The sequence below is a fragment of the Tachyglossus aculeatus genome, chromosome X2 (assembly GCF_015852505.1).
Source record: "Tachyglossus aculeatus isolate mTacAcu1 chromosome X2, mTacAcu1.pri, whole genome shotgun sequence".
NCBI lineage: Eukaryota > Metazoa > Chordata > Mammalia > Monotremata > Tachyglossidae > Tachyglossus > Tachyglossus aculeatus.
Window position 1 is genome coordinate 29,505,186 of NC_052100.1, and position 21,286 is coordinate 29,526,471.

General features: G+C 44.9%; 1 protein-coding gene across 3 annotated transcripts in view; it reads right to left on the reverse strand.

The window, feature by feature from the left end:
• Window positions 1-21,286, reverse strand: part of GPLD1 (glycosylphosphatidylinositol specific phospholipase D1) — a 50,669-nt gene that overhangs the window by 21,720 nt on the left and 7,663 nt on the right. For 2 of the 3 annotated variants that reach the window (XM_038771333.1, XM_038771332.1), the window contains exons 4-12: window positions 21,150-21,247; window positions 16,932-17,042; window positions 15,241-15,289; window positions 10,209-10,263; window positions 6,762-6,872; window positions 6,034-6,061; window positions 5,807-5,946; window positions 5,135-5,200; window positions 145-265 (exon numbers count right to left, since the gene is read on the reverse strand). In XM_038771333.1, coding sequence (XP_038627261.1) covers window positions 145-265; window positions 5,135-5,200; window positions 5,807-5,946; window positions 6,034-6,061; window positions 6,762-6,872; window positions 10,209-10,263; window positions 15,241-15,289; window positions 16,932-17,042; window positions 21,150-21,247 — 779 coding nt within the window. The remainder of the gene's footprint in view (window positions 1-144; window positions 266-5,134; window positions 5,201-5,806; window positions 5,947-6,033; window positions 6,062-6,761; window positions 6,873-10,208; window positions 10,264-15,240; window positions 15,290-16,931; window positions 17,043-21,149; window positions 21,248-21,286) is intronic. The other variant, XM_038771334.1, reaches the window with a different exon arrangement.

The following is a 21,286-nucleotide window of genomic DNA, read 5'->3' on the forward strand; positions in this document are numbered from 1 at the left end:
CAAGCGCTCAGTCCAGTGCTCTGCCCACAGGAAGCGCTCAGTAAATACGACTGCATGAATGAATGAATGAAACACCACTGACGGATTGATTGATGAGCATTTTCTGCGTGCAGGGCACTGTACTGAGTTCCCCCTCGCCTTTACCGGGGCCCACGTGTCCACACTGAAATAGGCGCCTCGTTCGGTGAGGCTTATGTTCTTCTCGATGTTCGTGCTGAAGAGGACAGTTGTGTTCTTGTGGAGCTGGTGCTGGCTCATCTTCTCCCTGGTGACACAGAGCAGCGGGGACAACGGTCAATAATAATAATGATGGCATTTATTAAGCGCTTACTATGTGCAAAGCACTGTTGAAAGCGCTGGGGAGGTTACAAGGTGATCAGATTGTCCCACGGGGGGCTGGCAGTCTTCATCCCCATTTTCCAGATGAGGTCACTGAGGCCCAGAGAAGTGAAGTGACTTGCCCAAAGTCCCACAGCTGACAGTTGGCGGAGCCGGGATTTGAACCCATGACCTCGGACTCCAAAGCCCGGGCTCTTTCCACTGAGCCACGCTGCTTCTCTAGACTGCGTCCTTCGGGTTTGAGGGCCAGATTCATTCATTCACTCAGTCAATCGTATTTATCGGGCGCTTGCTGTGGGCAGAGCACTGTACTAAGCGCTTGGGAAGTCCAAGTTGGCAACATAGAGAGACGGTCCCTACCCAACAGCGGGCTCACAGCCAGATAATCAATCAATCAATCGTATTTATTGAGCGCTTACTGTGTGCAGAGCACTGTACTAAGCGCTTGGGAAGTCCAAGTTGGCAACATATAGAGACGGTCTCTACTCAACAGCAGGCTCACAGCCATATAATCAATCAATCAATCGTATTTATTGAGCGCTTACTGTGTGCAGAGCACTGGACCAAGCGCTTGGGAAGTCCAAGTTGGCGACATATAGAGACGGTCCCTACTCAACAGCGGGCTCACAGCCATATAATCAATCAATCAATCATATTCATTGAACGCTTACTGTGTGCAGAGCACTGTACTAAGCGCTTGGGAAGTCCAAGTTGGCAACATATAGAGACAGTCCCGACCCAACAGTGGGCTCACAGTCTAGAAGGGGGAGACAGAGAACAAAACCAAACAGACTAACAAAATAAAATAAATACAATAGATATGGACAAGTAAAATAAATAGAGTAATCAATCAATCAATCGTATTTATTGAGCGCTTACTGTGCGCAGAGCACTGTACTAAGCACTTGGGAAGTCCAAGTTGGCAACATATAGAGACGGTCCCGACCCAACAGAGCCCAGGGCAGTGGGCTTCCACGTCTGAGCCGTGGAACGGACCTCCAAATCTCACCCGAGTCAGCCTCTGCCATTCCCCCACCCCCATTTAAGACCTCCAAAGGTCTTAAACTCCGTCCTTCATCGTCATCATCAATCGTATTTATTGAGCGCTTACTGTGTGCAGAGCACTGTACTAAGTGCTTGGGAAGTACAGGTTGGTAACATATAGAGACAGTCCCTACCCAGCAGTGGGCTCACAGTCTAAAAGGTGGAGACAGAGAACAAAACCAAACATACTAACAAAATAAAATAAATAGAATAGATATGTACAAGCAAAATAAATAAATAAATAAATAAATAAATAAATATACTCACCCATATCCTGCCTCTAGCTTGGAAACTACCTCCCTCTTCATATCCAGCATACAATTACTCATCCCACCCTCAAAGTCTTATTACTAGTTCATCTCTTCCAAGAGGCCTTTCCATACTAAGCCCTCATTTCCTCTTCTTCCATTCCCTTCTACATTCTCCTCACACTTGGATTTGCACCCTTTACTCACCCCTCCCTCAGCACCACCTCACTTATGTATCTATCTGTACATTACATTATTACATAATAACATAATTTATTTATTTATTTTAATGTCTGTCTCTCCCTCAAGACCGTAAGCTGTTGTGGGTAGGGATTATGTCTATTAACTCCGTTAAATGGTACTCTTCCAAGTGCTTCGTACAATTCTCTGCACAGTAAGTGCACAATAAATACAACTGATTGATTGACTGCTCTACAACACCCTCTTAGCATTCAGGTGAGAAGCATCTTATTCACTTATTCACTCCTATTTACTGAGTGCTTCCTGAATGCAAAGCACTGTACTGAACCCCCGGGAGAGTGCAATGTGAAAATGAACCGGACATTCCCTGCCCTCAACTTGCTTACATTCTAGAGGGGGAGACGGACGTTAATGGAAACGAATAAATGGCAGATACGAGGCAGCCTGGCGTAGGGGATAGGGCAGGGCCTGCTTCTAATCCCAGCTCCACCGCTTGTCTGCTTTATAATAATAATAATAATAATAATAGCATTTAATAAGCGCTCACAATGTGCAAAGCACTGCTCTAAGCGCCGGGGAGGTTACAAGGTGATCAGGTTGTCCCACGGGGGGCTCACGGTCTTAATCCCCATTTTACGGATGAGGGAACTGAGGCCCAGAGAAGTGAAGTGACTCGCCCCACAGTCCCACAGCTGACAGTTGGTGGAGCCGGAATTTGAACCCATGACCCCTGACTTCAAAGCCCGGGCTCTTTCCACTGAGCCACGCTGCTTCTTTATGACCTTGGGCAAGTCAACTTCACTTCTTCGGGCCTCAGTTTCCTCATCTTGAAATGGGGACTGAGGCTGTGAGCCCTATGTGGGCCAGGGACTGTGTCCAACCTGTTAAACTGCTTTCTACCTCTGAGTTTAGTTCAGCGCTTGGCACCTAGAACACTTAAATACCACATTATTATTCAAATTTATTGCCCCATTTAAGGCCTGGAAATCATAACCATCACTTGTATCTGCCCCTGAGTTTAGTTCAGCGCTTGGCACATACAAGCACTTAAATACCACATTATTATTCAGATTTATTGCCCCATTTAAGGCCTGGAAATCATAACCGTCGTATTCATTATGTGCTTACTTGTGTGTCAAGTTCATTCATTCATTCATTCAATCGTATTTATTGAGCGCTTACCGTGTGCTGAGCACTGTACTAAGCGCTTGGGAAGTCCAAGTTGGCAACATCTAGAGACGATCCCTACCCAACAGTGGGCTCCCAGTCTAGAAGTTCTGAACTAAACCCTGGGATTGATTCAAAATAATCAGATTGGAAACAGAACCGGTCCTACCCAGGGCTCAGAGTCCAAGGGGGAGGGAGAACAGGTATTTATTGAATTCCCAAGGTACAGGGGAGGAAACTGAGGCCCAGAGAAGTTAAGTGACTTGCCCAAGGTCACACAGCAGGAAGCAGCGAGGTTTTGTGGAAAGGAGGCAGATTCGAACCCAGCTCTGCCATTTTCCTTTCCAGACTGAGTCCCCTCCTCCCCTTCTCCATCCCCCCCCGCCTTACCTCCTTCCCCTCCCCACAGCACCTGTATATATGACTATATCTTTGTACATATTTATTACTCTATTTATTTTATTGGTACATATTTATTCTATTTATTTTATTTTGTTAATATGTTTTGTTTTGTTCTCTGTCTCCCCCTTCTAGACTGTGAGCCCACAGCACCTGTATATATGTATATATGTTTGTACGTATTTAGTACTTTATTTATTTATTTATTTTATTTGTACATATCTATTCCATTTATTTTATTGTGTTAATATGTTTGGTTTTGTTCTCTGTCTCCCCCTTCTAGACTGTGAGCCCGCTGTTGGGTAGGGACCGTCTCTATATGTTGCCAACTTGGACTTCCATTCATTCATTCTTTCACATTTATTGAGCGCTTACTGTGTGCAGAGCAACTTGTACTTCCCAAGCACTTAGTCCAGTGCTCTGCACGCAATAAGCGCTCAATAAATACGAATGATTGATTGATTGTTGGGTAGGGACCATCTCTATATGTCACCAACTTGGACTTCCCAAGCGCTTAGTCTAGGGCTCTGCACACAGTAAGCGCTCAATAAATACGACTGATTGATTGTTGGGTAGGGACCGTCTCTATATGTTGCCAACTTGGACTTCCCAAGCGCTTAGTCCAGGGCTCTGCACACAGTAAGCGCTCAATAAATACGACTGATTGATTGATTGATTGTTGGGTAGGGACCGTCTCTATATGTTGCCAACTTGGACTTCCCAAGCGCTTAGTCCAGGGCTCTGCACACAGTAAGCGCTCAATAAATACGATTGATTGACTGATTGTTGGGTAGGGACCGTCTATATGTTGCCAACTTGGACTTCCCAAGCGCTTAGTCCAGGGATCTGCAAACAGTAAGCACTCAATAAATATGATTGATTGATTGATTGATTGATTGATTGTTGGGTAGGGACCGTCTCTATATGTTGCCAACTTGGACTTCCCAAGCGCTTAGTCCAGGGCTCTGCACACAGTAAGCGCTCAATAAATACGACTGATTGATTGATTGATTGTTGGGTAGGGACCGTCTCTATATGTTGCCAACTTGGACTTCCCAAGCGCTTAGTCCAGGGCTCTGCACACAGTAAGCGCTCAATAAATACGATTGATTGACTGATTGTTGGGTAGGGACCGTCTATATGTTGCCAACTTGGACTTCCCAAGTGCTTAGTCCAGGGCTCTGTACACAGTAAGCGCTCAATAAATACGATTGATTGATTGATTGATTGATTGTTGGGTAGGGACCGTCTCCATATGTTGCCAACTTGGACTTCCCAAGCGCTTAGTCCAGGGCTCTGCACACAGTAAGCGCTCAATAAACACGACTGAATGAATGAATTGGTCTCCTGTGTGACGTTGGGCAAGTCACCTCTCTGTACCTCCGTCACCTCATCTGTAAAGTGGGGAGGAAGATTGTGAGCCCCCCGTGGGACAACCTGATCACCCTGTACACCCCCAGCGCTTAGAACAGTGCCTTGCACATAGTAAGCACTTAATAAATGCCATCATTATTATTATTATTATCATTATTACCCCAGTATCCAGCAGAGTGCTTGACACGTAGTAAGCACTTTACAAAATACAGGCCCGTGCTCTTTCCACAAAAACACGCTGCTTCCCCAGAAGGACCCGGCGAGAGAGTGGGGATGGTTCAGTGCAGTCCATCCTCACTACTGAAAGACAGATCAAGCATATGATGACCCACGGGTCAGCCTCATCCTCCAAGTCTACTCACCCAAGAGAGCCCCCGGGCTTTCCTCCGCACGCGATGAACAGAGGGTTTTCAGGGACAGTGCAATCTCTGTATAATAATAATAATAATAATGGCATTTACTAAGCGCTTACTACGTGCAAAGCACTCTTCTAAGCGCTGGGGCGGTAACAAGGTGATTGGGTTGTCCCACGGGGGGCTCACAGTCTTCATCCCCATTTTCCAGATGGGGAACTGAGGCCCCAAGAAGTGAAGTGGCTTGCCCAAAGTCACCCAGCTGACAAGTGGCGGAGCTGGCATTCGAACCCATGACCTCGGACTCCAAAGCCCGGGCTCTTCCCACTGAGCCACGCTGCTTCTCTAGTAGAAAGCACGCAAGAAACAGAGGAAGAGCTAGTTGATATGGAAGGGGCCTGGCGGTCGTAAGGACTCGAGTTCTAATTCCACCTCCACCATTTGTCTGCTGGGCGACCTTGGGCAAGTCACATTTCTCTGTGCCTCAGTTCCCTCATCCATAACATGGCAATTAAAATGCTTAGTACAGTGCTCTGCACACAGTAAGCGCTCAATAAATACGATTGATGATGGGGTGTGGACTGTTTCTACCTGATTATCTTGTTTCTGCCCCAGTGCTTAGTACAACGCCTGGCAAAAAGTGTTTAAATACCAGTTAAAAAACACCCCCACAACCCTCACCTGGTCCCATTCTCCAACATACGGCCCATTAGATGGAAAATATTGTTGGACCAAAATGCCATGTCGTCCATCCCGCCGAGAAAATACTCCTGGAACTGGTCCACCAGGAACGGTGATTTTCTGGCGATGGTTGGGTAAAGCTGAGGGAGAGAAAGGGGGAAGAGAGGTATGGGCCGAATCCCCGGGATGCTTGGGATTGGAATTTTCTCCTGGGATCGGGCTATTACCTTGGACACGGCCAGCGTCTCTCCGAACCTGAAACGGAAATGGCAATCTTGATCCCAAAATTGTGATAAGTGGAAAATCCAGCACAAATCATCCAATAGATACCTCCCCCAGTTGTCCCACTATCAATCAATCAATCGTATTTATTGAGCGCTTACTGTGTGCAAAGCACTGTACTAAGCGCTTGGGAAGTACAAGTTGGCAACATAAGTTGGGAACACGTAGTTCCCACTAGACTACAAAGCCCTTGAAGGTGGGAATCATTCATTCAGTCGTATTCACTGAGCGCTTACGGTAGCGCAGAGCCCTATGCTAAGCGCTTGAAAAGTACAATTCAGCAATAAAGAGAGACAATTCCCTGCCCACACTGGCCTAACAGTCTAGAATCAGGTCTGCGGAGTCGCCCAGGTGCTTATTACAGTGCTCTGCAAACGGTAGGCGCTCACTATATAATAATAATAATAATAATGGCATTTATTAAGTGCTTACTATGTGCAAAGCACTGTTCTAAGCGCCGGGGAGGTTACAAGGTGATCAGATTGGGGATTAAGACTGTGATCTTAATCCCCATTTTACAGAAGAAATCCCCATATATAATCTCGATTGATGGATTTGGTAGCCCACCGTATAGCTAGGCTGGGGGCGTGGGGGGAGCGTGTGATTCTAGAGAATCTACTGAAGAGTAAATCTGTTTTCCCGGAGAAAATTAGGTCATTGGGGGCCTACTTACAATTCCAAAAACTGAAGATACGTGCAGTCGACAATTACATCTTCGGTAATGACTCTCTCTCGTCCGTAGAGTTCCTTGTATATCCCTATCAGATCTCTGACGGGAACGTACCTGAGAAGCACAGGGCAATGAGAGAAAAGTACAATTTCCAGCTTTCCTGCTAAATCAGGAATAAAATAAATAAATAATAAATAAACTATATTTATTTATTTTACTTGTCCGTATCTATTCTATTTATTTTATTTTGTTAATATGTTTTGTTTCGTTCTCCGTCTCCCCCTCCTAGACTGGGAGCCCGCTGTTGGGTAGGGACTGTCTCTAGATGTTGCCAGCTTGGGCTTCCCAAGCGCTTAGTACAGTGCTTAAGCACTCAATAAGTACGATTGATTGATTGATTGATTGATAAACCAGCCAATCAATTGTATTTATTGAGCACGTACTACGTGCGGAGCACCGAACTAAGCGCTTGGAAGGCTGCGAGGCGACGGAATTAGCAGGTGCGTTCCCTGCCTATACCAACCTCCAGGATAGAGGAACTGAGTGGTAAATTCATTCACTCAGTCGTATTTATTGAGCGCTTACTGTGTGCAGGGCACTGTACTAAGCGCTCGGGGAGTACAAGTCGGCAACATCTAGAGACGGTCCCTACCCAACAGCGGGCTCACAGTCTAGAAGGGGGGGACAGACAACAAAACAAAACATGTGGACGGGTGTCAAGTCGTCAGAACAAATAGAATTAAAGCTAGATGCACAGCATTAACAAAATAAATAGAGGAACAATCAATCAATCAATCAGTCAATCGTATTTATTGAGCGCTTACTGTGTGCAGAGCACTGGACTAAGCGCTTGGGAAGTACAAGTTGGCTACATCTGGAGACAGTCCCTACCCAACAGTGGGCTCACAGTCTAAAAGGGGGAGACAGAGAACAAAACCAAACATACTAACAAAATAAAATAAAATGAAATGAAATGAAATAAAATAAAATAAAATAATAAAATTAAAATAAAATAAAATAAGTGAACCACTCCAACTTCCTCAGAATATTCTTTTATTGGACAAGTATTATCAAGTCTGTATCGGGAAGCTGTCGGATGCAGGAGAAGTTTCATGGCCTAGTGGATAAAGCCCGGGACTGGGAGTCGAAGAACCTGGGTTCTAATCCTGGCTCCGCCACTCGTCTGCTGAGTGACCTTGGCCAAGTCACTACCTCATCCGTGAAATGGGGATTCAGACTCGGAGCCCCATGTGGAACAGGGACTGTGTCCAACCCGAATATCTTGTATCTATCCCAGCACTTAGTACAGCTCTGCCAATTGTCAGCTGTGTGACTTTGGGCAAGTCACTTCACTTTTCTGGGCCTCAGTTACCTCATCTGTGAAATGGGGATTAAGACTGTGAGCCCTCCGTGGGACAACCTGATCACCTTGTAACCTCCCCAGTGCTTAGAATAGTACTTTGCACACAGTAAGTGCTTAATAAATGCCATTATTATTATTACAGTTCCTGGCATAGAGTGAGCACTTAAATACCACAATTATTATTATTATTATCATCAATCAATCAATCAATCGTATTTATTGAGCACTTACTGTGTGCAGAGCACTGTACTAAGCGCTTGGGAAGTACAAGTTGGCAACATATAGAGACAGTCCCTACCCAACAGTGGGCTCACAGTCTAGAAGGGGGAGATCTACCCCAGCACCTGGTTTGGAGCCTGGCGCTTAGTTAATGCTTAAATACTGTTAAAAAATAAAGAAAAAAGAAAAATCTGGGTATCAACCGAAGCAAATAGACCAGCGTGGCCCATGGCAGTCAGGAACGGAGTGGTTCTCTTTGAGGTAAAGTTTAAGAAGGATCGAAAGATAAGGAGGCAAAAGTGAGAACAAATACCAGGAGCTGCAAACACCAAACATGGCAACACAATATTGGAGAGAGAGAGAGATATTTTTTGTGTGTGTGCGTGTGGGTATTCTCTGGTTCTTAAAAATCAGTCTTATTTATTGAGCACTTACTGTGTGCAGAGCACTGTACTAAGCACTTGGGAAGTACAAGTTGGCAACATATAGAGACCGTCCCTACCCAACAGTGGGCTCGCAGTCTAAAAAGTGACTTTTAAAAGTCACTTAAAAAGTTAAAAGTCAAAGTTAAAAAGTGATCTTTTCCTCCAGAAATGTGTAAATGGAGTTAAATGTTAGGAAAAAGTGCTCTAAAAATGTCCATAATGCCTGTTTCTAAGTTTCAGATGCTTGGGTTATGCTTATTACCGCTCCAGTCAATAGAACCAACCCAGGGGGTTCTTTCTAATCCTGGCTCCGCCGCTCTGCTCTGTCACCTTGACATCTCTGGGCCTCAGTTCCCTCATCCGTAAAATGAGGATTGAGACTGTGAGCCCCACAGGGGACATGGACCGTGTCCAACCTGATGACCTTGTATCTCCCCCGGCGCTTAGAACAGTGCCTGGCGCATTCATTCATTCAATCGTATTTATTGAGCGCTTACTGCGTGCAGAGCACATAGTAAATGCTTAACAAATACCGTAAAAAAAACCAAGAGTTAGCTGCTGCCATCCAGCAGATTTTGCGGGAGTCATCTTGGACGTTCTCCCCTAATAACAGCTCTAATTCCAAAAATGAATGGTTGAAAGAGGGGAAGTCAAGAGATTTGAGTCTGCCCATCTGACGGGAGATTAACGATTAACCGGGACATTTTTCTAAAGCAGTTTGTCGCTTCCAGCTGAAGTCGCCTTTGAATCCTGCCCATTCAGCTCTCCGAGAAAGCATCAATCAATCAATCAATCAATCAATCATATTTATTGAGCGCTTACTATGTGCAGAGCACTGTACTAAGCGCTTGGGAAGTACAAATTGGCATCACATAGAGACAGTCCCTACCCAACAGTGGGCTCACAGGGAGGCAGGAGAGCCATCATCATCATCATCAGTCGTATTTATTGAGCACTTACTGTGTGCAGAGCACTGTACTAAGCGCTTGGGAAGTACAAATTGGCAATATATAGAGACAGTCCCTACCCAACAGTGGGCTCACAGTCTAAAAGGGGAGACAGAGAACAGAACCAAACATACTAACAAAATAAAATAAATAGAATAGATATGTACAAGTAAAATAAATAAATAAATAGAGTAATAAATATGTACAAACATATATACATATATACAGGTGTTTTGGGGTAGGGAAGGAGGTAAGATGGGGGGATGGAGAGGGGGACGAGGGGGAGAGGAAGGAAGGGGCTCAGTCTGGGCTCATCATCATCATCATCATCATCAATCGTATTTATTGAGCGCTTACTGTGTGCAGAGCACTGTACTAAGCGCTTGGGAAGTCCAAGTTGGCAACATATAGAGACAGTCCCTACCCAACAGTGGGCTCACAGCCACCGGATTCCGTGAAGACCCGGGCCGCATATTTAAAGTAATATTGGTCTTACCAGTCCCGGGAGAGGTAATTAAAATTAAACTCGAACTGGCTCAGCACATCTCCTCCTAGAAGGGGAGAGAAACAATTCAGGCTCTGCGTTAATGAGTTAGCAACAACTCAAACATCGCTTTATTTGTCCTCGGGTCCCTACCCGGGGAATGGATGTGGTTCCCACGGTAACCGATTTCGGTCCAACTCCGGTTTGGTTTCTCCAAATGAGTAGGGAGCCAGGCGAAGTGGTAGCTGAAACCAAGAGCGACCTTCTTCAACCTTTAGGCAGGTGGAAGGAGCCAGAGGACCTGGGTTCTAATCCTGACCGCCACCAGCCTGCTGTGTGACTTTGGGCAAATCAATCAATCAATCAGTCGTATTTATTGAGCGCTTACTGTGTGCAGAGCACTGGACTAAGTGCTTGGGAAGTCCAAATTGGCAACATATAGAGACGGTCCCTACCCAACAGTGGGCTCACAGTCTAAAATCACTTCACTCCTCTGGGTTTCAGTTTCCTCGACCCCAAAATGTGGATGTGATTATTTTATTTTATTTTGTTAACATGTTTTGTTTGGTTGTCTGTCTCCCCCTTCTAGATTGTGAGCCCGCTGTTGGGTAGGGACCGTTTCTAGATGTTGCCGACTTGGACTTCCCAAGCGCTTAGTACAGTGCTCTGCACACAGTAAGCGCTCAATAAATATGATTGAATGAATGAATGAATGAATAACTGTCCTCCCTCCCACGGAGGCTGTGAGCCCCATGGGGGACAATAATAATAATAATAATAATAATAATAATAATGTTGGTATTTGTTAAGCGCTTACTATGTGCAAGGCACTGTTCTAAGCGCTGGGGTAGATACAAGGTAATCAGGTTGTCCCACGACTCACAGTCTTCATCCCCATTTTACAGATGAGGGAACTGAGGCCCAGAGAAGTTAAGTGACTTCCCCAAAGTCGCACAGATCATCTCGTATCTCCCCTAGTGCTTAGTAAAGTGCTCGATACATAGTAAGCACCTAATAACGCAATTATTATTATTATTATTCTAATTATTAATTAGAAGCAGCGTGGCTCAGTGGAAAGAGCCAGGGCTTTGGAGTCAGAGGTCATGGGTTCAAATCCCAGCTCCACCACTTGTCAGCTGTGTGACTTTGGGAAAGTCACTTCACTTCTCTGGGCCTCAGTTACCTCATCTGGAAAATGGGGATGAAGACTGTGAGCCCCGCGTGGGACAACTTAACTACCTTGTATCCCCCCCCAGCGCTTATGTGCAAAGCATAGTAAGCACTTAATAAATGTCATTATTATTATTATTATCATTAATTATTACTTAACTTCTCTGCGCTTCAGCGTCCTCACCTGTAAATGGGAATGAAATACCTGTTCTCCTTCCTCAGACTGTGAGCCCCATGTGGGACAGAGAGTGTGTCTAACCGGATTATCCTGTATCTACCCCAGTACTTAATATAATAATTGGCACATAGCAAGTGCTAAACAAATATTATTTCTATTATTAAAAAGGTGGGAAAGGCTGTGATAGTTTGGAACAGGGAACAGCTTGGGAACTGCTCAGCACTTAGAACAGGGCTTTGCACATAGTAAGCGCTTAACAAATACCATCATTAATTAATTAATTAAGGGAGTGGCAGCAATGGATTGCCTCTCAGTTTGTTGTCTTTTTTTTTTCTTATGGTGTTTGTCAAGTGCTTACTATGTACCAGGCACTGTACTAAGTGCTTGAGTAGATGCGAGAAAATCAGATCCCGGGGGGGCTCACAATCCATGGAGAAGGGAGAATGGTATTGAGAAGCAGCGTGGCTCGGTGGAAAGAGCCCGGGCTTTGGAGTCAGAGGTCATGGGTTCAAATCCCGGCTCCGCCAACTGTCAGCTGGGTGACTTTGGGCAAGTCACTTCACTTCTCTGGGCCTCAGTGACCTCATCTGTCAAATGGGGATTAAGACTGTGAGCTCCCCGTGGGACAACCTGATCGCCTTGTAACCTCCCCAGCGCTTAGAACAGCGATTTGCACAGAGTAAGCGCTTAAAAAATGCCATCATCATCATCATCATCATCCTCTCCCCCTCCTCCCCCTCTCCATCCCCCCCATCTTACCTCCTTCCCTTCCCCACAGCACCTGCATATATGTATATACATATTAAGTACTCTATTTCACTTGTACATATCTATTCTATTTATTTTATTTTGTTAATAAGTTCGGTTTTGTTCTCTGTCTCCCCCTTCTAGACTGTGAGCCCACTGTTGGGTCGGGGCCGTCTCTATATGTTGCCAACTTGGACTTCCCAAGCGCTTAGTACAGTGCTCTGCACACAGTAAGCGCTCAATAAATACGATTGATTGATTGATTGATTGATCATCAAATCCCCATTTTACAGATGAGGGAACTGAGGCACCGGGAAGTGAAATGACTCACCCAAGGCCCCACGGCAGGTGAGCGGCGGAGCCAGAATCAAAACCCAGGTTCTCTGACTCCCGGCTCTTTCCACAAGGCCACGTTGCTTCTCTAAGTCCACAGGAGAATTACAATAGTCGTGATCTGACCTGACAGGAGTGGTTCCATCATAAAACTTCGGAAGTTTCCAGAATTTAGAGCGGAAGCCAAAGCAGGGAGGGTGGCAGGGGACTAGAGAAGCGGCACATATTACACTGTGACTGTGAGACTGTGAGCCCGCTGTTGGGTAGGAACCGTCTCTATACGTTGCCAACTTGTACTTCCCAAGCGCTTAGTACAGTGCTCTGCACACAGTAAGCGCTCAATAAATACGATTGAATGAATTAGTGACAAGAGCCCGGACTTGGGAGTCAGAGGACGTGGGTTCTAATCCCGGCTCTGCCGCTTGTCTGCTGCGTGACCCTGGGCAAGTCACTTCACTTCCCTGGGCCTCAGTTCCCTCGTCTGTCAAATGGGGATGAAGACTGTGAGCCCCACGAGGGACACCCTGATTATCTTGTGTCTACCTCAGCGCTTAGAACAGTGCTTGGCACATAGTAAGCCCTTAATGCTACAATTATTATCAGTTTACTGCTTGCTACTGGTATGGGAGGTGAGCTCTTAGTTACTCACCCTACTCCCACAGCTCTTATGTCCCTATCTTTCAACAATATTGCTTTCCCCTCCCGGTATCTTATTTTAGTATCAGTTTTTCCTGCTAGATTGCAAACCCCTGGATGGCATGGATCATGTCTCAACTCTAGTGTACCCTTCTGAGCACTGAACACAGTGCTCTGCATAAAGTAGGTGCTCACAAAATGCTATTAATAATATCAGATACCTACCGAGTGCAATACACTGTTCTAAATGCTTGGGTGATACATGAGATGAGATGCAAATGCCATAGTTCTGCCCAATCAGTTGTATTTATTGAGCACTTACTGTGTGCAGAGGACTGTACTAAGCGCTTGGGAGAGTACAACAATAAACACATTCCCTGCCTACAATGAGCTTATGGTCTAGGATTCCTGCCCACAAGAAGACTTTACTCTACCAAGAAAGGAAAAGAAATATCCATTAGGTTTTTCTCCACAGGATTCCTGCCCACAAGAAGTTTTTACTCTACCAAGAAAAAAAAAGAAATCTCCATTAGGTTTTTCTCCACAGGGTTCCTGCCCACAAGAAGTTTTTACTCTACCAAGAAAGAAAAAGAAATATCCATTAGGTTTTTCTCCACAGGATTCCTACCACAAGAAGTTTTTAATTCTAACAAGAAAGAAAAAGAAATCTCCATTAGGTTTTTCGCCACAGAATTCCTGCCCACAAGAAGTTTTTACTCTACCAAGAAAAAGAAATCTCCATTAGGTTTTTCTCCACAGGATTCCTGCCCACAAGAAGTTTTTACTCTACCAAGAAAGAAAAAGAAATATCCATTAGGTTTTTCTCCACAGGATTCCTGCCCACAATACGTTTTTACTCTACCAAGAAAGAAAAAGAAATCTCCATTAGGTTTTTCTACACAGAATTCCTGCCCACAAGAAGTTTTTACTCTACCAAGAAAGAAAAGGAAATATACATTAGGTTTTTCTACACAGGATTCCTGCCCTCAAGAAGTTTTTACTCTACCAAGAAAGAAAAAGAAATCTCCACTATGTTTTTCTCCACAGGGTTCCTGCCCACAAGAAGTTTTTACTCAAGAAAGAAAAAGAAATATCCATTAGGTTTTTCTCCACAGGATTCCTGCCCACAAGACATTTTTACTCTACCAAGAAAGAGAAAGAAATATCCATTAGGTTTTTCTCCACAGGGTTCCTGCCCACAAGAAGTTTTTACTCTACCAAGAAAGAAAAAGAAATATCCATTAGGTTTTTCTCCACAGGATTCCTGCCCACAAGACGTTCTTACTCTACCAAGAAAGAAAAAGAAATATCCATTAGGTTTTTCTCCACAGGATTCCTGCCCACAATACGTTTTTACTCTACCAAGAAAGAAAAAGAAATCTCCATTAGGTTTTTCTACACAGAATTCCTGCCCACAAGAAGTTTTTACTCTACCAAGAAAGAAAAGGAAATATCCATTAGGTTTTTCTACACAGGGTTCCTGCCCACAAGAAGTTTATACTCTACCAAGAAAGAGAAAAAAATCTCCATTAGGTTTTTCTCCACAGGATTCCTACCCACAAGAGTTTTTACTCTACCAAGAAAGAAAAAGAAACATCCATTAGGTTTTTCTCCACAGGATTCCTGCCCACAAGAAGTTTTTACTCTACCAAGAAAGAAAAAGAAATATCCATTAGGTATTTCTCCACAGGATTCCTGCCCACAAGAAGTTTTTACTCTACCAAGAAAGAGAAAGAAATATCCATTAGGTTTTTCTCCACAGGATTCCTGCCCTCAAGAAGCTTTTACTCTACCAAGCAAGAAAAAGAAATATCCACAGGGTTTTTCAACACAAGAGCTGAGGATATGGACATCTCTAAATGAATACATATGGGAAAGAGGAAGAGTGACATGATTTGGTGACAGTCGGTTGGGAAGGGTGGGATTAGAAACGGAGAAGAGCAGCGACAGGCAAGGATCAGAGAGGCAAATGAAACATACCAAAATCTCCAGCTCGATGAGCGTCAATGTAAGAGCCATGAAAATCAATCTAAGGAAAATGAAAAACACATTTCATTCAATCGTATTTATTGAGCAGAGCACCGTACTAAGCGCTTGGGAAAGGCTAGTACAACAGAGTTGGAAGATGCGTTCCCTGCCCAAAAGGAGATTAGAGTTTAGAGGGGGAGACAGGCGTGCATATAGATAAATAATGTATATGTACGTAAGTGCAGTGAGGGTGGGGTGAATAAATAATAATAAATCTATGCCTAGCTTTGATCAGATATATCAGATCCCGGCTCCGCCAACTGTTAGCTGTGTGACAATTGTGAGTCTCTCAGCTCAGAGACTAGACTGTGAGCTCCTTGTTGGGTAGGGACCGTCTCTATATGTTGCCAACTTGTACTTCCCAAGCGCTTAGTACAGTGCTCTGCACACAGTAAGCGCTCAACAAATATGACTGAATGAGTGAATAAATGAATGTGACTTTGGGCAAGTCATTTAACTTCCCTTTGCCTCGGTTCCCTCATCTGTAAAATGGGGGTTAAGACTGTGAGGCCCACAACCTGATCACCTTGTAACCTCCCCAGGGCTTAGAATGATGTTTTGCACATAGTAAGTGCTTAATAAATGCCATTAGTATTATTATATAATGGCAGGAGGGAAACTCAGAGAGAAAGGCCAGTGGTCACCGTCCGAAATTTTTTTTTTTCCTTTCCCAACAAAGGGGAAATTTGCAATCAAGGCCTGTCTGTATTGATGATAACGACGAAGCCAGTGGGTGAGAGCAATGACACCGCGGTAACGATAACAATGATACCATTGCTTAGTACAGTGCTCTGCATGCAGTAAGCACTCAACAAATACGACTGAATGAATGAATAAATGAATGTAACTTTGGGCAAGTCATTTAACTTCCCTTTGCCTCAGTTCCCTCATCTGTAAAATGGGGGTTAAGACTGTGAGCCCCACAACCTGATCACCTTGTAACCTCCCCAGTGCTTAGAACGGTGTTTTGCACATAGTAAGCACTTAATAAATGCCATTATTATTATTATTATTATATAATGGCAGGAGGGAAACTCAGAGAGAAAGGCCACTGGTCACCGTCCGAGATTTTTTTTTCCTTTCCCAACAAAGGGGAAATTTGCAATCAAGTCCTGTCTGTATTGATGATAACGACGAAGCCAGTGGGTGAGAGCAATGACACCGCGGTAACGATACCAATGATACCATTGCTTAGTACAGTGCTCTGCACACAGTAAGCACTCAACAAATACAATTGAATGAATGAATGTAACTTTGGGCAAGTCATTTAACTTCTCTTTGCCTCAGTTCCCTCATCTGTAAAATGGGGGTAAGACTGTGAGCCCTACAACCTGATCACCTTAGAATGATGTTTTGCACATAGTAAGAGCTTAATAAATGCCATTATTATTATTATATAATGGCAGGAGGGAAACTCAGAGAGAAAGGCCAGTGGTCACCGTCCGAGATTTTTTTTTTCCTTTCCCAACGAAGGGGAGATTTGCAATCAAGGCCTGTCTGTATTGATGATAACGATGAAGCCAGTGGGTGATGACACCGCGGTAACGATACCAAGGATACCATTGCTTAGTACAGTGCTCTGCACGCAGTAAGCGCTCAATAAATACATACGATTGATTGATGCCAGGCGAACATATACTCACCGCTCCCATGGTCCTCAAGAATCCCTGCTCAATGCCAAGGCCATGCCAGCTCACATCTGCCACCAGGTGGGAAGAAATGCCAAAGAGGAAAGCCACCAGCTTCTCGGTCTCCTGTCCGACGACAATCCGCGCTTCGAGTCAGGTATTTTATTGTTTTGTGCCATTTTTTAATCAATAATAATAATAATAATGGCATTTGTTAAGCGCTTACTATGTGCAAAGCACAGTTCTAAGCGCTGGGGAGGTTACAAGGTGATCAGCCTGTGAGCCCACTGTTGGGTAGGGACTGTCTCTATGTGTTGCCAATTTGTACTTCCCAAGCGCTTAGTACAGTGCTCTGCACATAGTAAGCGCTCAATAAATACGATTGATTGATTGATTGATCAGGTTGTCCCCCGGGGGGGCTCACAGAGAAGCAGCATGGCTCAAAGGAAAGAGCATGGGCTTGAGAGTCAGAGGTCGTGGGTTCAAATCCCGGCTCTGCCAGCTGTCAGCTGGGTGACTTTGGGCAAGTCACTTAATTTCTCTGGGCCTCGGTTACCTCATCTGTAAAATGGGGATAGAGACTGTGAGCCCCACGTGGGACAATCTGATCACTGTGTATTCTCCCCAGCGCTTAGAACAGTGCTTTGCACATCCCACTGTTGGTTAGGGACTGTCTCTATATGTTGCCAACTTGTACTTCCCAAGCACTTAGTACAGTGCTCTGCACACAGTAAGCGCTCAACAAATATGATTGATTGATAGTAAGTGCTTAACAAATACCATGATCGTCATCACAGTCTTAATCCCCATTTTACAGATGAGGCAACTGAGGCCCAGAGAAGTGAAGTGACTTGCCCAGAGTCACCCAGCTGACAATCGGCGGAGCCGGGATTTGAACCCATGACCTCTGACTCCAAAGCCCGGGCTCTTTCCACTGAGCCACGCTTTAGCGCTTACTCTGTGCCAGGCACTGTACTAAGTGCTGGGACCGAGCCAGGCTAGTCGGGTTGGACACGGTCCCTGTGCTACGCGGGGCTCACAGTCTAAATTTCCATTTTACAGATGAGGGAACTGAGGCACGGAGAAGTGAAGTGACTTACCCAAAGTCACAGAGGAGACAAGTGGAGGAGCTGGGATTAGAACCCATATCCTTGTGACTCTTCCTCTCCCCCTCCTGCCCCTCTCTATCCCCCCCACCTTACCTCCTTCCCTTCCCCACAACACCTGTATATATGTGTATATGTTTGTACATATTTATTACTCTATTTACTTTACTTATACATATTTATTCTACTTATTTTATTTTCTTACTATGTTTTGTTTTGTTCTCTGTCTCCCCCTTCTAGACTGTGAGCCCACTGTTGGGTCGGGACCGTCTCTATATGTTGCCAACTTGGACTTCCCAAGCGCTTAGTACAGTGCCCTGCACGCAGTAAGCGCTCAATAAATACGATTGAGTGAGTGAATAAATACGATCGAATGAATGAATGAATGAATGAATGAATGCTTTGGACATAGTAAGTGCTTAATAAATGCTATTATTATTATTATTACTATTATTACTAAGCAGGAGGGAAAACAGACACTGAATCTCTATTTTACAGATGAGAAGCAGCATGGCTCAGTGGAAAGAGCCCGGGCTTGGGAGCCTGAGGTCATGGGTTCTAATCCCGGCTCCACCACATGTCTGCTGTGTGACCCTGGGCAAGTCATTTAACTATTCTGAGCCTCAGTTACCTCATCTGCAAAATGGGGGTTAAGACCGTGAGCCCCAAGTGGGACAGCCTGATCACCTGGTATCCCCCCCCAGCGCTTAGAACAGTGCTTTGCACATAGTAAGCGCTTAACAAATGCCATTATTATTATTATTAGACGAGGAAACTGATGAACAGAACAGGCAGGCAGTGGAGTCCGAATTGGAACCCAGATCTCTTGATTCCCAGGCCCATCCTCTTTCCACCAGCCCACGTTGTAGGTCGATCAATCGATGGTACTTACTGAGCACCGCCTGTGCGCAAAGCACTGCGCTAGGCGAGTGGGAAACTACAACAGAACAGAGTTAGTAGATACATTCCCAGCCCGCAATGTGCCTAAATACTGAAAAATCGAAACAACTAATGGTTAAGCGTCAACGGGTTCATTTCAACAGCCCGGGTCAGAAACTGCCGTTCAATCACCTCTAAACACAGTCGCCAAAACAAACTCACAAAGACCAGGGTTGAGGAGAGGGACTGAGCTGAGCAACTATGATGTTAAATTAAGTTTAAGAAGCAGTACGGCCTAGTGGATAGAGCCCAGGCCCCGGAGTCAGAAGGTCCTGGGTTCTAATCCCACTCAGCCGCTCGTCGGCTGTGCGACCTTAGGCAAGTCACTTCACGTCTCTGGGACTCACTGCAAAATGGGGGTGAAGACTGTGAGCCCCGTGTGGGGCGTGGACCGTGTCCAACCTGATTTGCTTGTATCTACCCCAGCGCTTAGTACAGTGGCTGGCACATAGTAAGCGCTGGACAAATACAATTTTTTTTAAAAAAAAGGTTGATCTGTGAATCCTGTGGTTCATTGTCATATTTATTGAGCGCTTACTGTGTGCAGAGCACCGTACTAAGCGCTTGTGGTGTGTCCCACCCATGGCTGACTGGAAGCTGGAGGTGATGTTAGAATTATATGATTTTTCCTGAAGTCGGTTGAGAGAGAAATTCTTCGATCGCCTGATGGTTTCAGTGACGAATGCCCGATTCTGGTCAAATGAACTTGTCTCCATTCTAATAATAATAATAATAATAATAATAATAATAATAATAATGGCATTTATTAAGCGCTTAATATGTGCAAAACACTGTTCTAAGCGCTGGGGAGGTTACAAGGTGATCAGGTTGTCCCACGGGGGGGCTCACAGATGAGCAAACTGAGGCCCAGAAAAGTGAAGTGACGTGTCCAAAGTCACCCAGCTGACAATCGGCGGAGCCGGGATTTGAACCCGTGACCTCTGACTCCAAAGCCCGGGCTCTTTCTACTGAGCCACGCTGTTTCTCGCTGCTTCTACTTCCCGGATAAGGCCCAGAAAAGAATGGATTACTGAGCCATTAATAGGATGCCTGTGTTTTCAAAGCCAAGGAGAGACCAGGGATCATCATCATCATCATCAATCGTATTTATTGAGCGCTTACTATGTGCAGAGCACTGTACTAAGAGCTTGGGAAGTACAAATTGGCAACATATAGAGACAGTCCCTACCCAACAGTGGGCTCACAGTCTAAAAGGGGGAGACGGAGAACAAAACCAAACATACGAACAAAATAAAATAAATAGAATAGATATGTACAAGTAAAATAAATAAATAAATAAATAAATAGAGTAATAAATCTGTACAAACATATATACATATATACAGGTGCTGTGGGGAAGGGAAGGAGGTAAGATGGGGGGGATGGAGAGGGGGACGAGGGGGAGAGGAAGGAAGGGATGAGAAATCCTTTGAGAAGCAGGATGGGGGAGTGGATAGAGCACGGGCCTGGGAGTTGGAAGCTCATGGGTTCATTCAATCGTATTTATTGAGCGCTTACTGTGTGCAGAGCACTGTATTAAGCGCTTGGAAAGTCCAGTTCGACAACGAATAGAGACAATCCCTACCCGACAACGGGCTCACAGTCTAGAAGGGGGAGACAGACGGAAAACAAATAGACAGGCACCAATAGCATCAATATAAATAAATATAATTATAGCTCTATTCTATTTATTCTATTTTGTTAGTATGTTTGGTTTTGTTCTCTGTCCCCCTTTTAGACTGTAAGCCCACTGTTGGGTAGGGACTGTCTCTCTATGTTGCCAACTTGTACGTCCCAAGCGCTTAGTCCAGTGCTCTGCACACAGTAAGCGCTCAACAAATATGATTGATGATTGATGAGGATGAAATCATTAATAAATAGAATAATAAAATAATAAATATGTACGTATACACGCAAGTTCTAAGCCTGGCTCCGCCACCTGTCTGCTGCCTATCCTTGGTCAAGCGACTTCACTGCTTTGTGCCTCAGTTCCCTCATCTGTAAAATGGGGATTGAGACTGTGAGCCCCACTTGAGACAGGGACTGTGTCCAACTTGGCTGGCTTGTGTCCATCCCAGCGCTTAGTACAGTGCCTGGCCTATAGTAAGTGCTTAGCAGATACCATCATCATCATCATCATCACTGCTCTGTCGGTTGCCACAGAAACCACAACAGGGGTGGCTTTTACCTGCTCCCAGGGAAGAGGGAAGTTTTTGCGGATGTAATGGACGCTGGCGTTGAGAAACGGAGCCCAGTGGGTGTCTTCGGACACATCGTGGTATTTTCCTGCCAAGGGGGGGAAAAAAAGCGGTGGCGGGGTGAAAC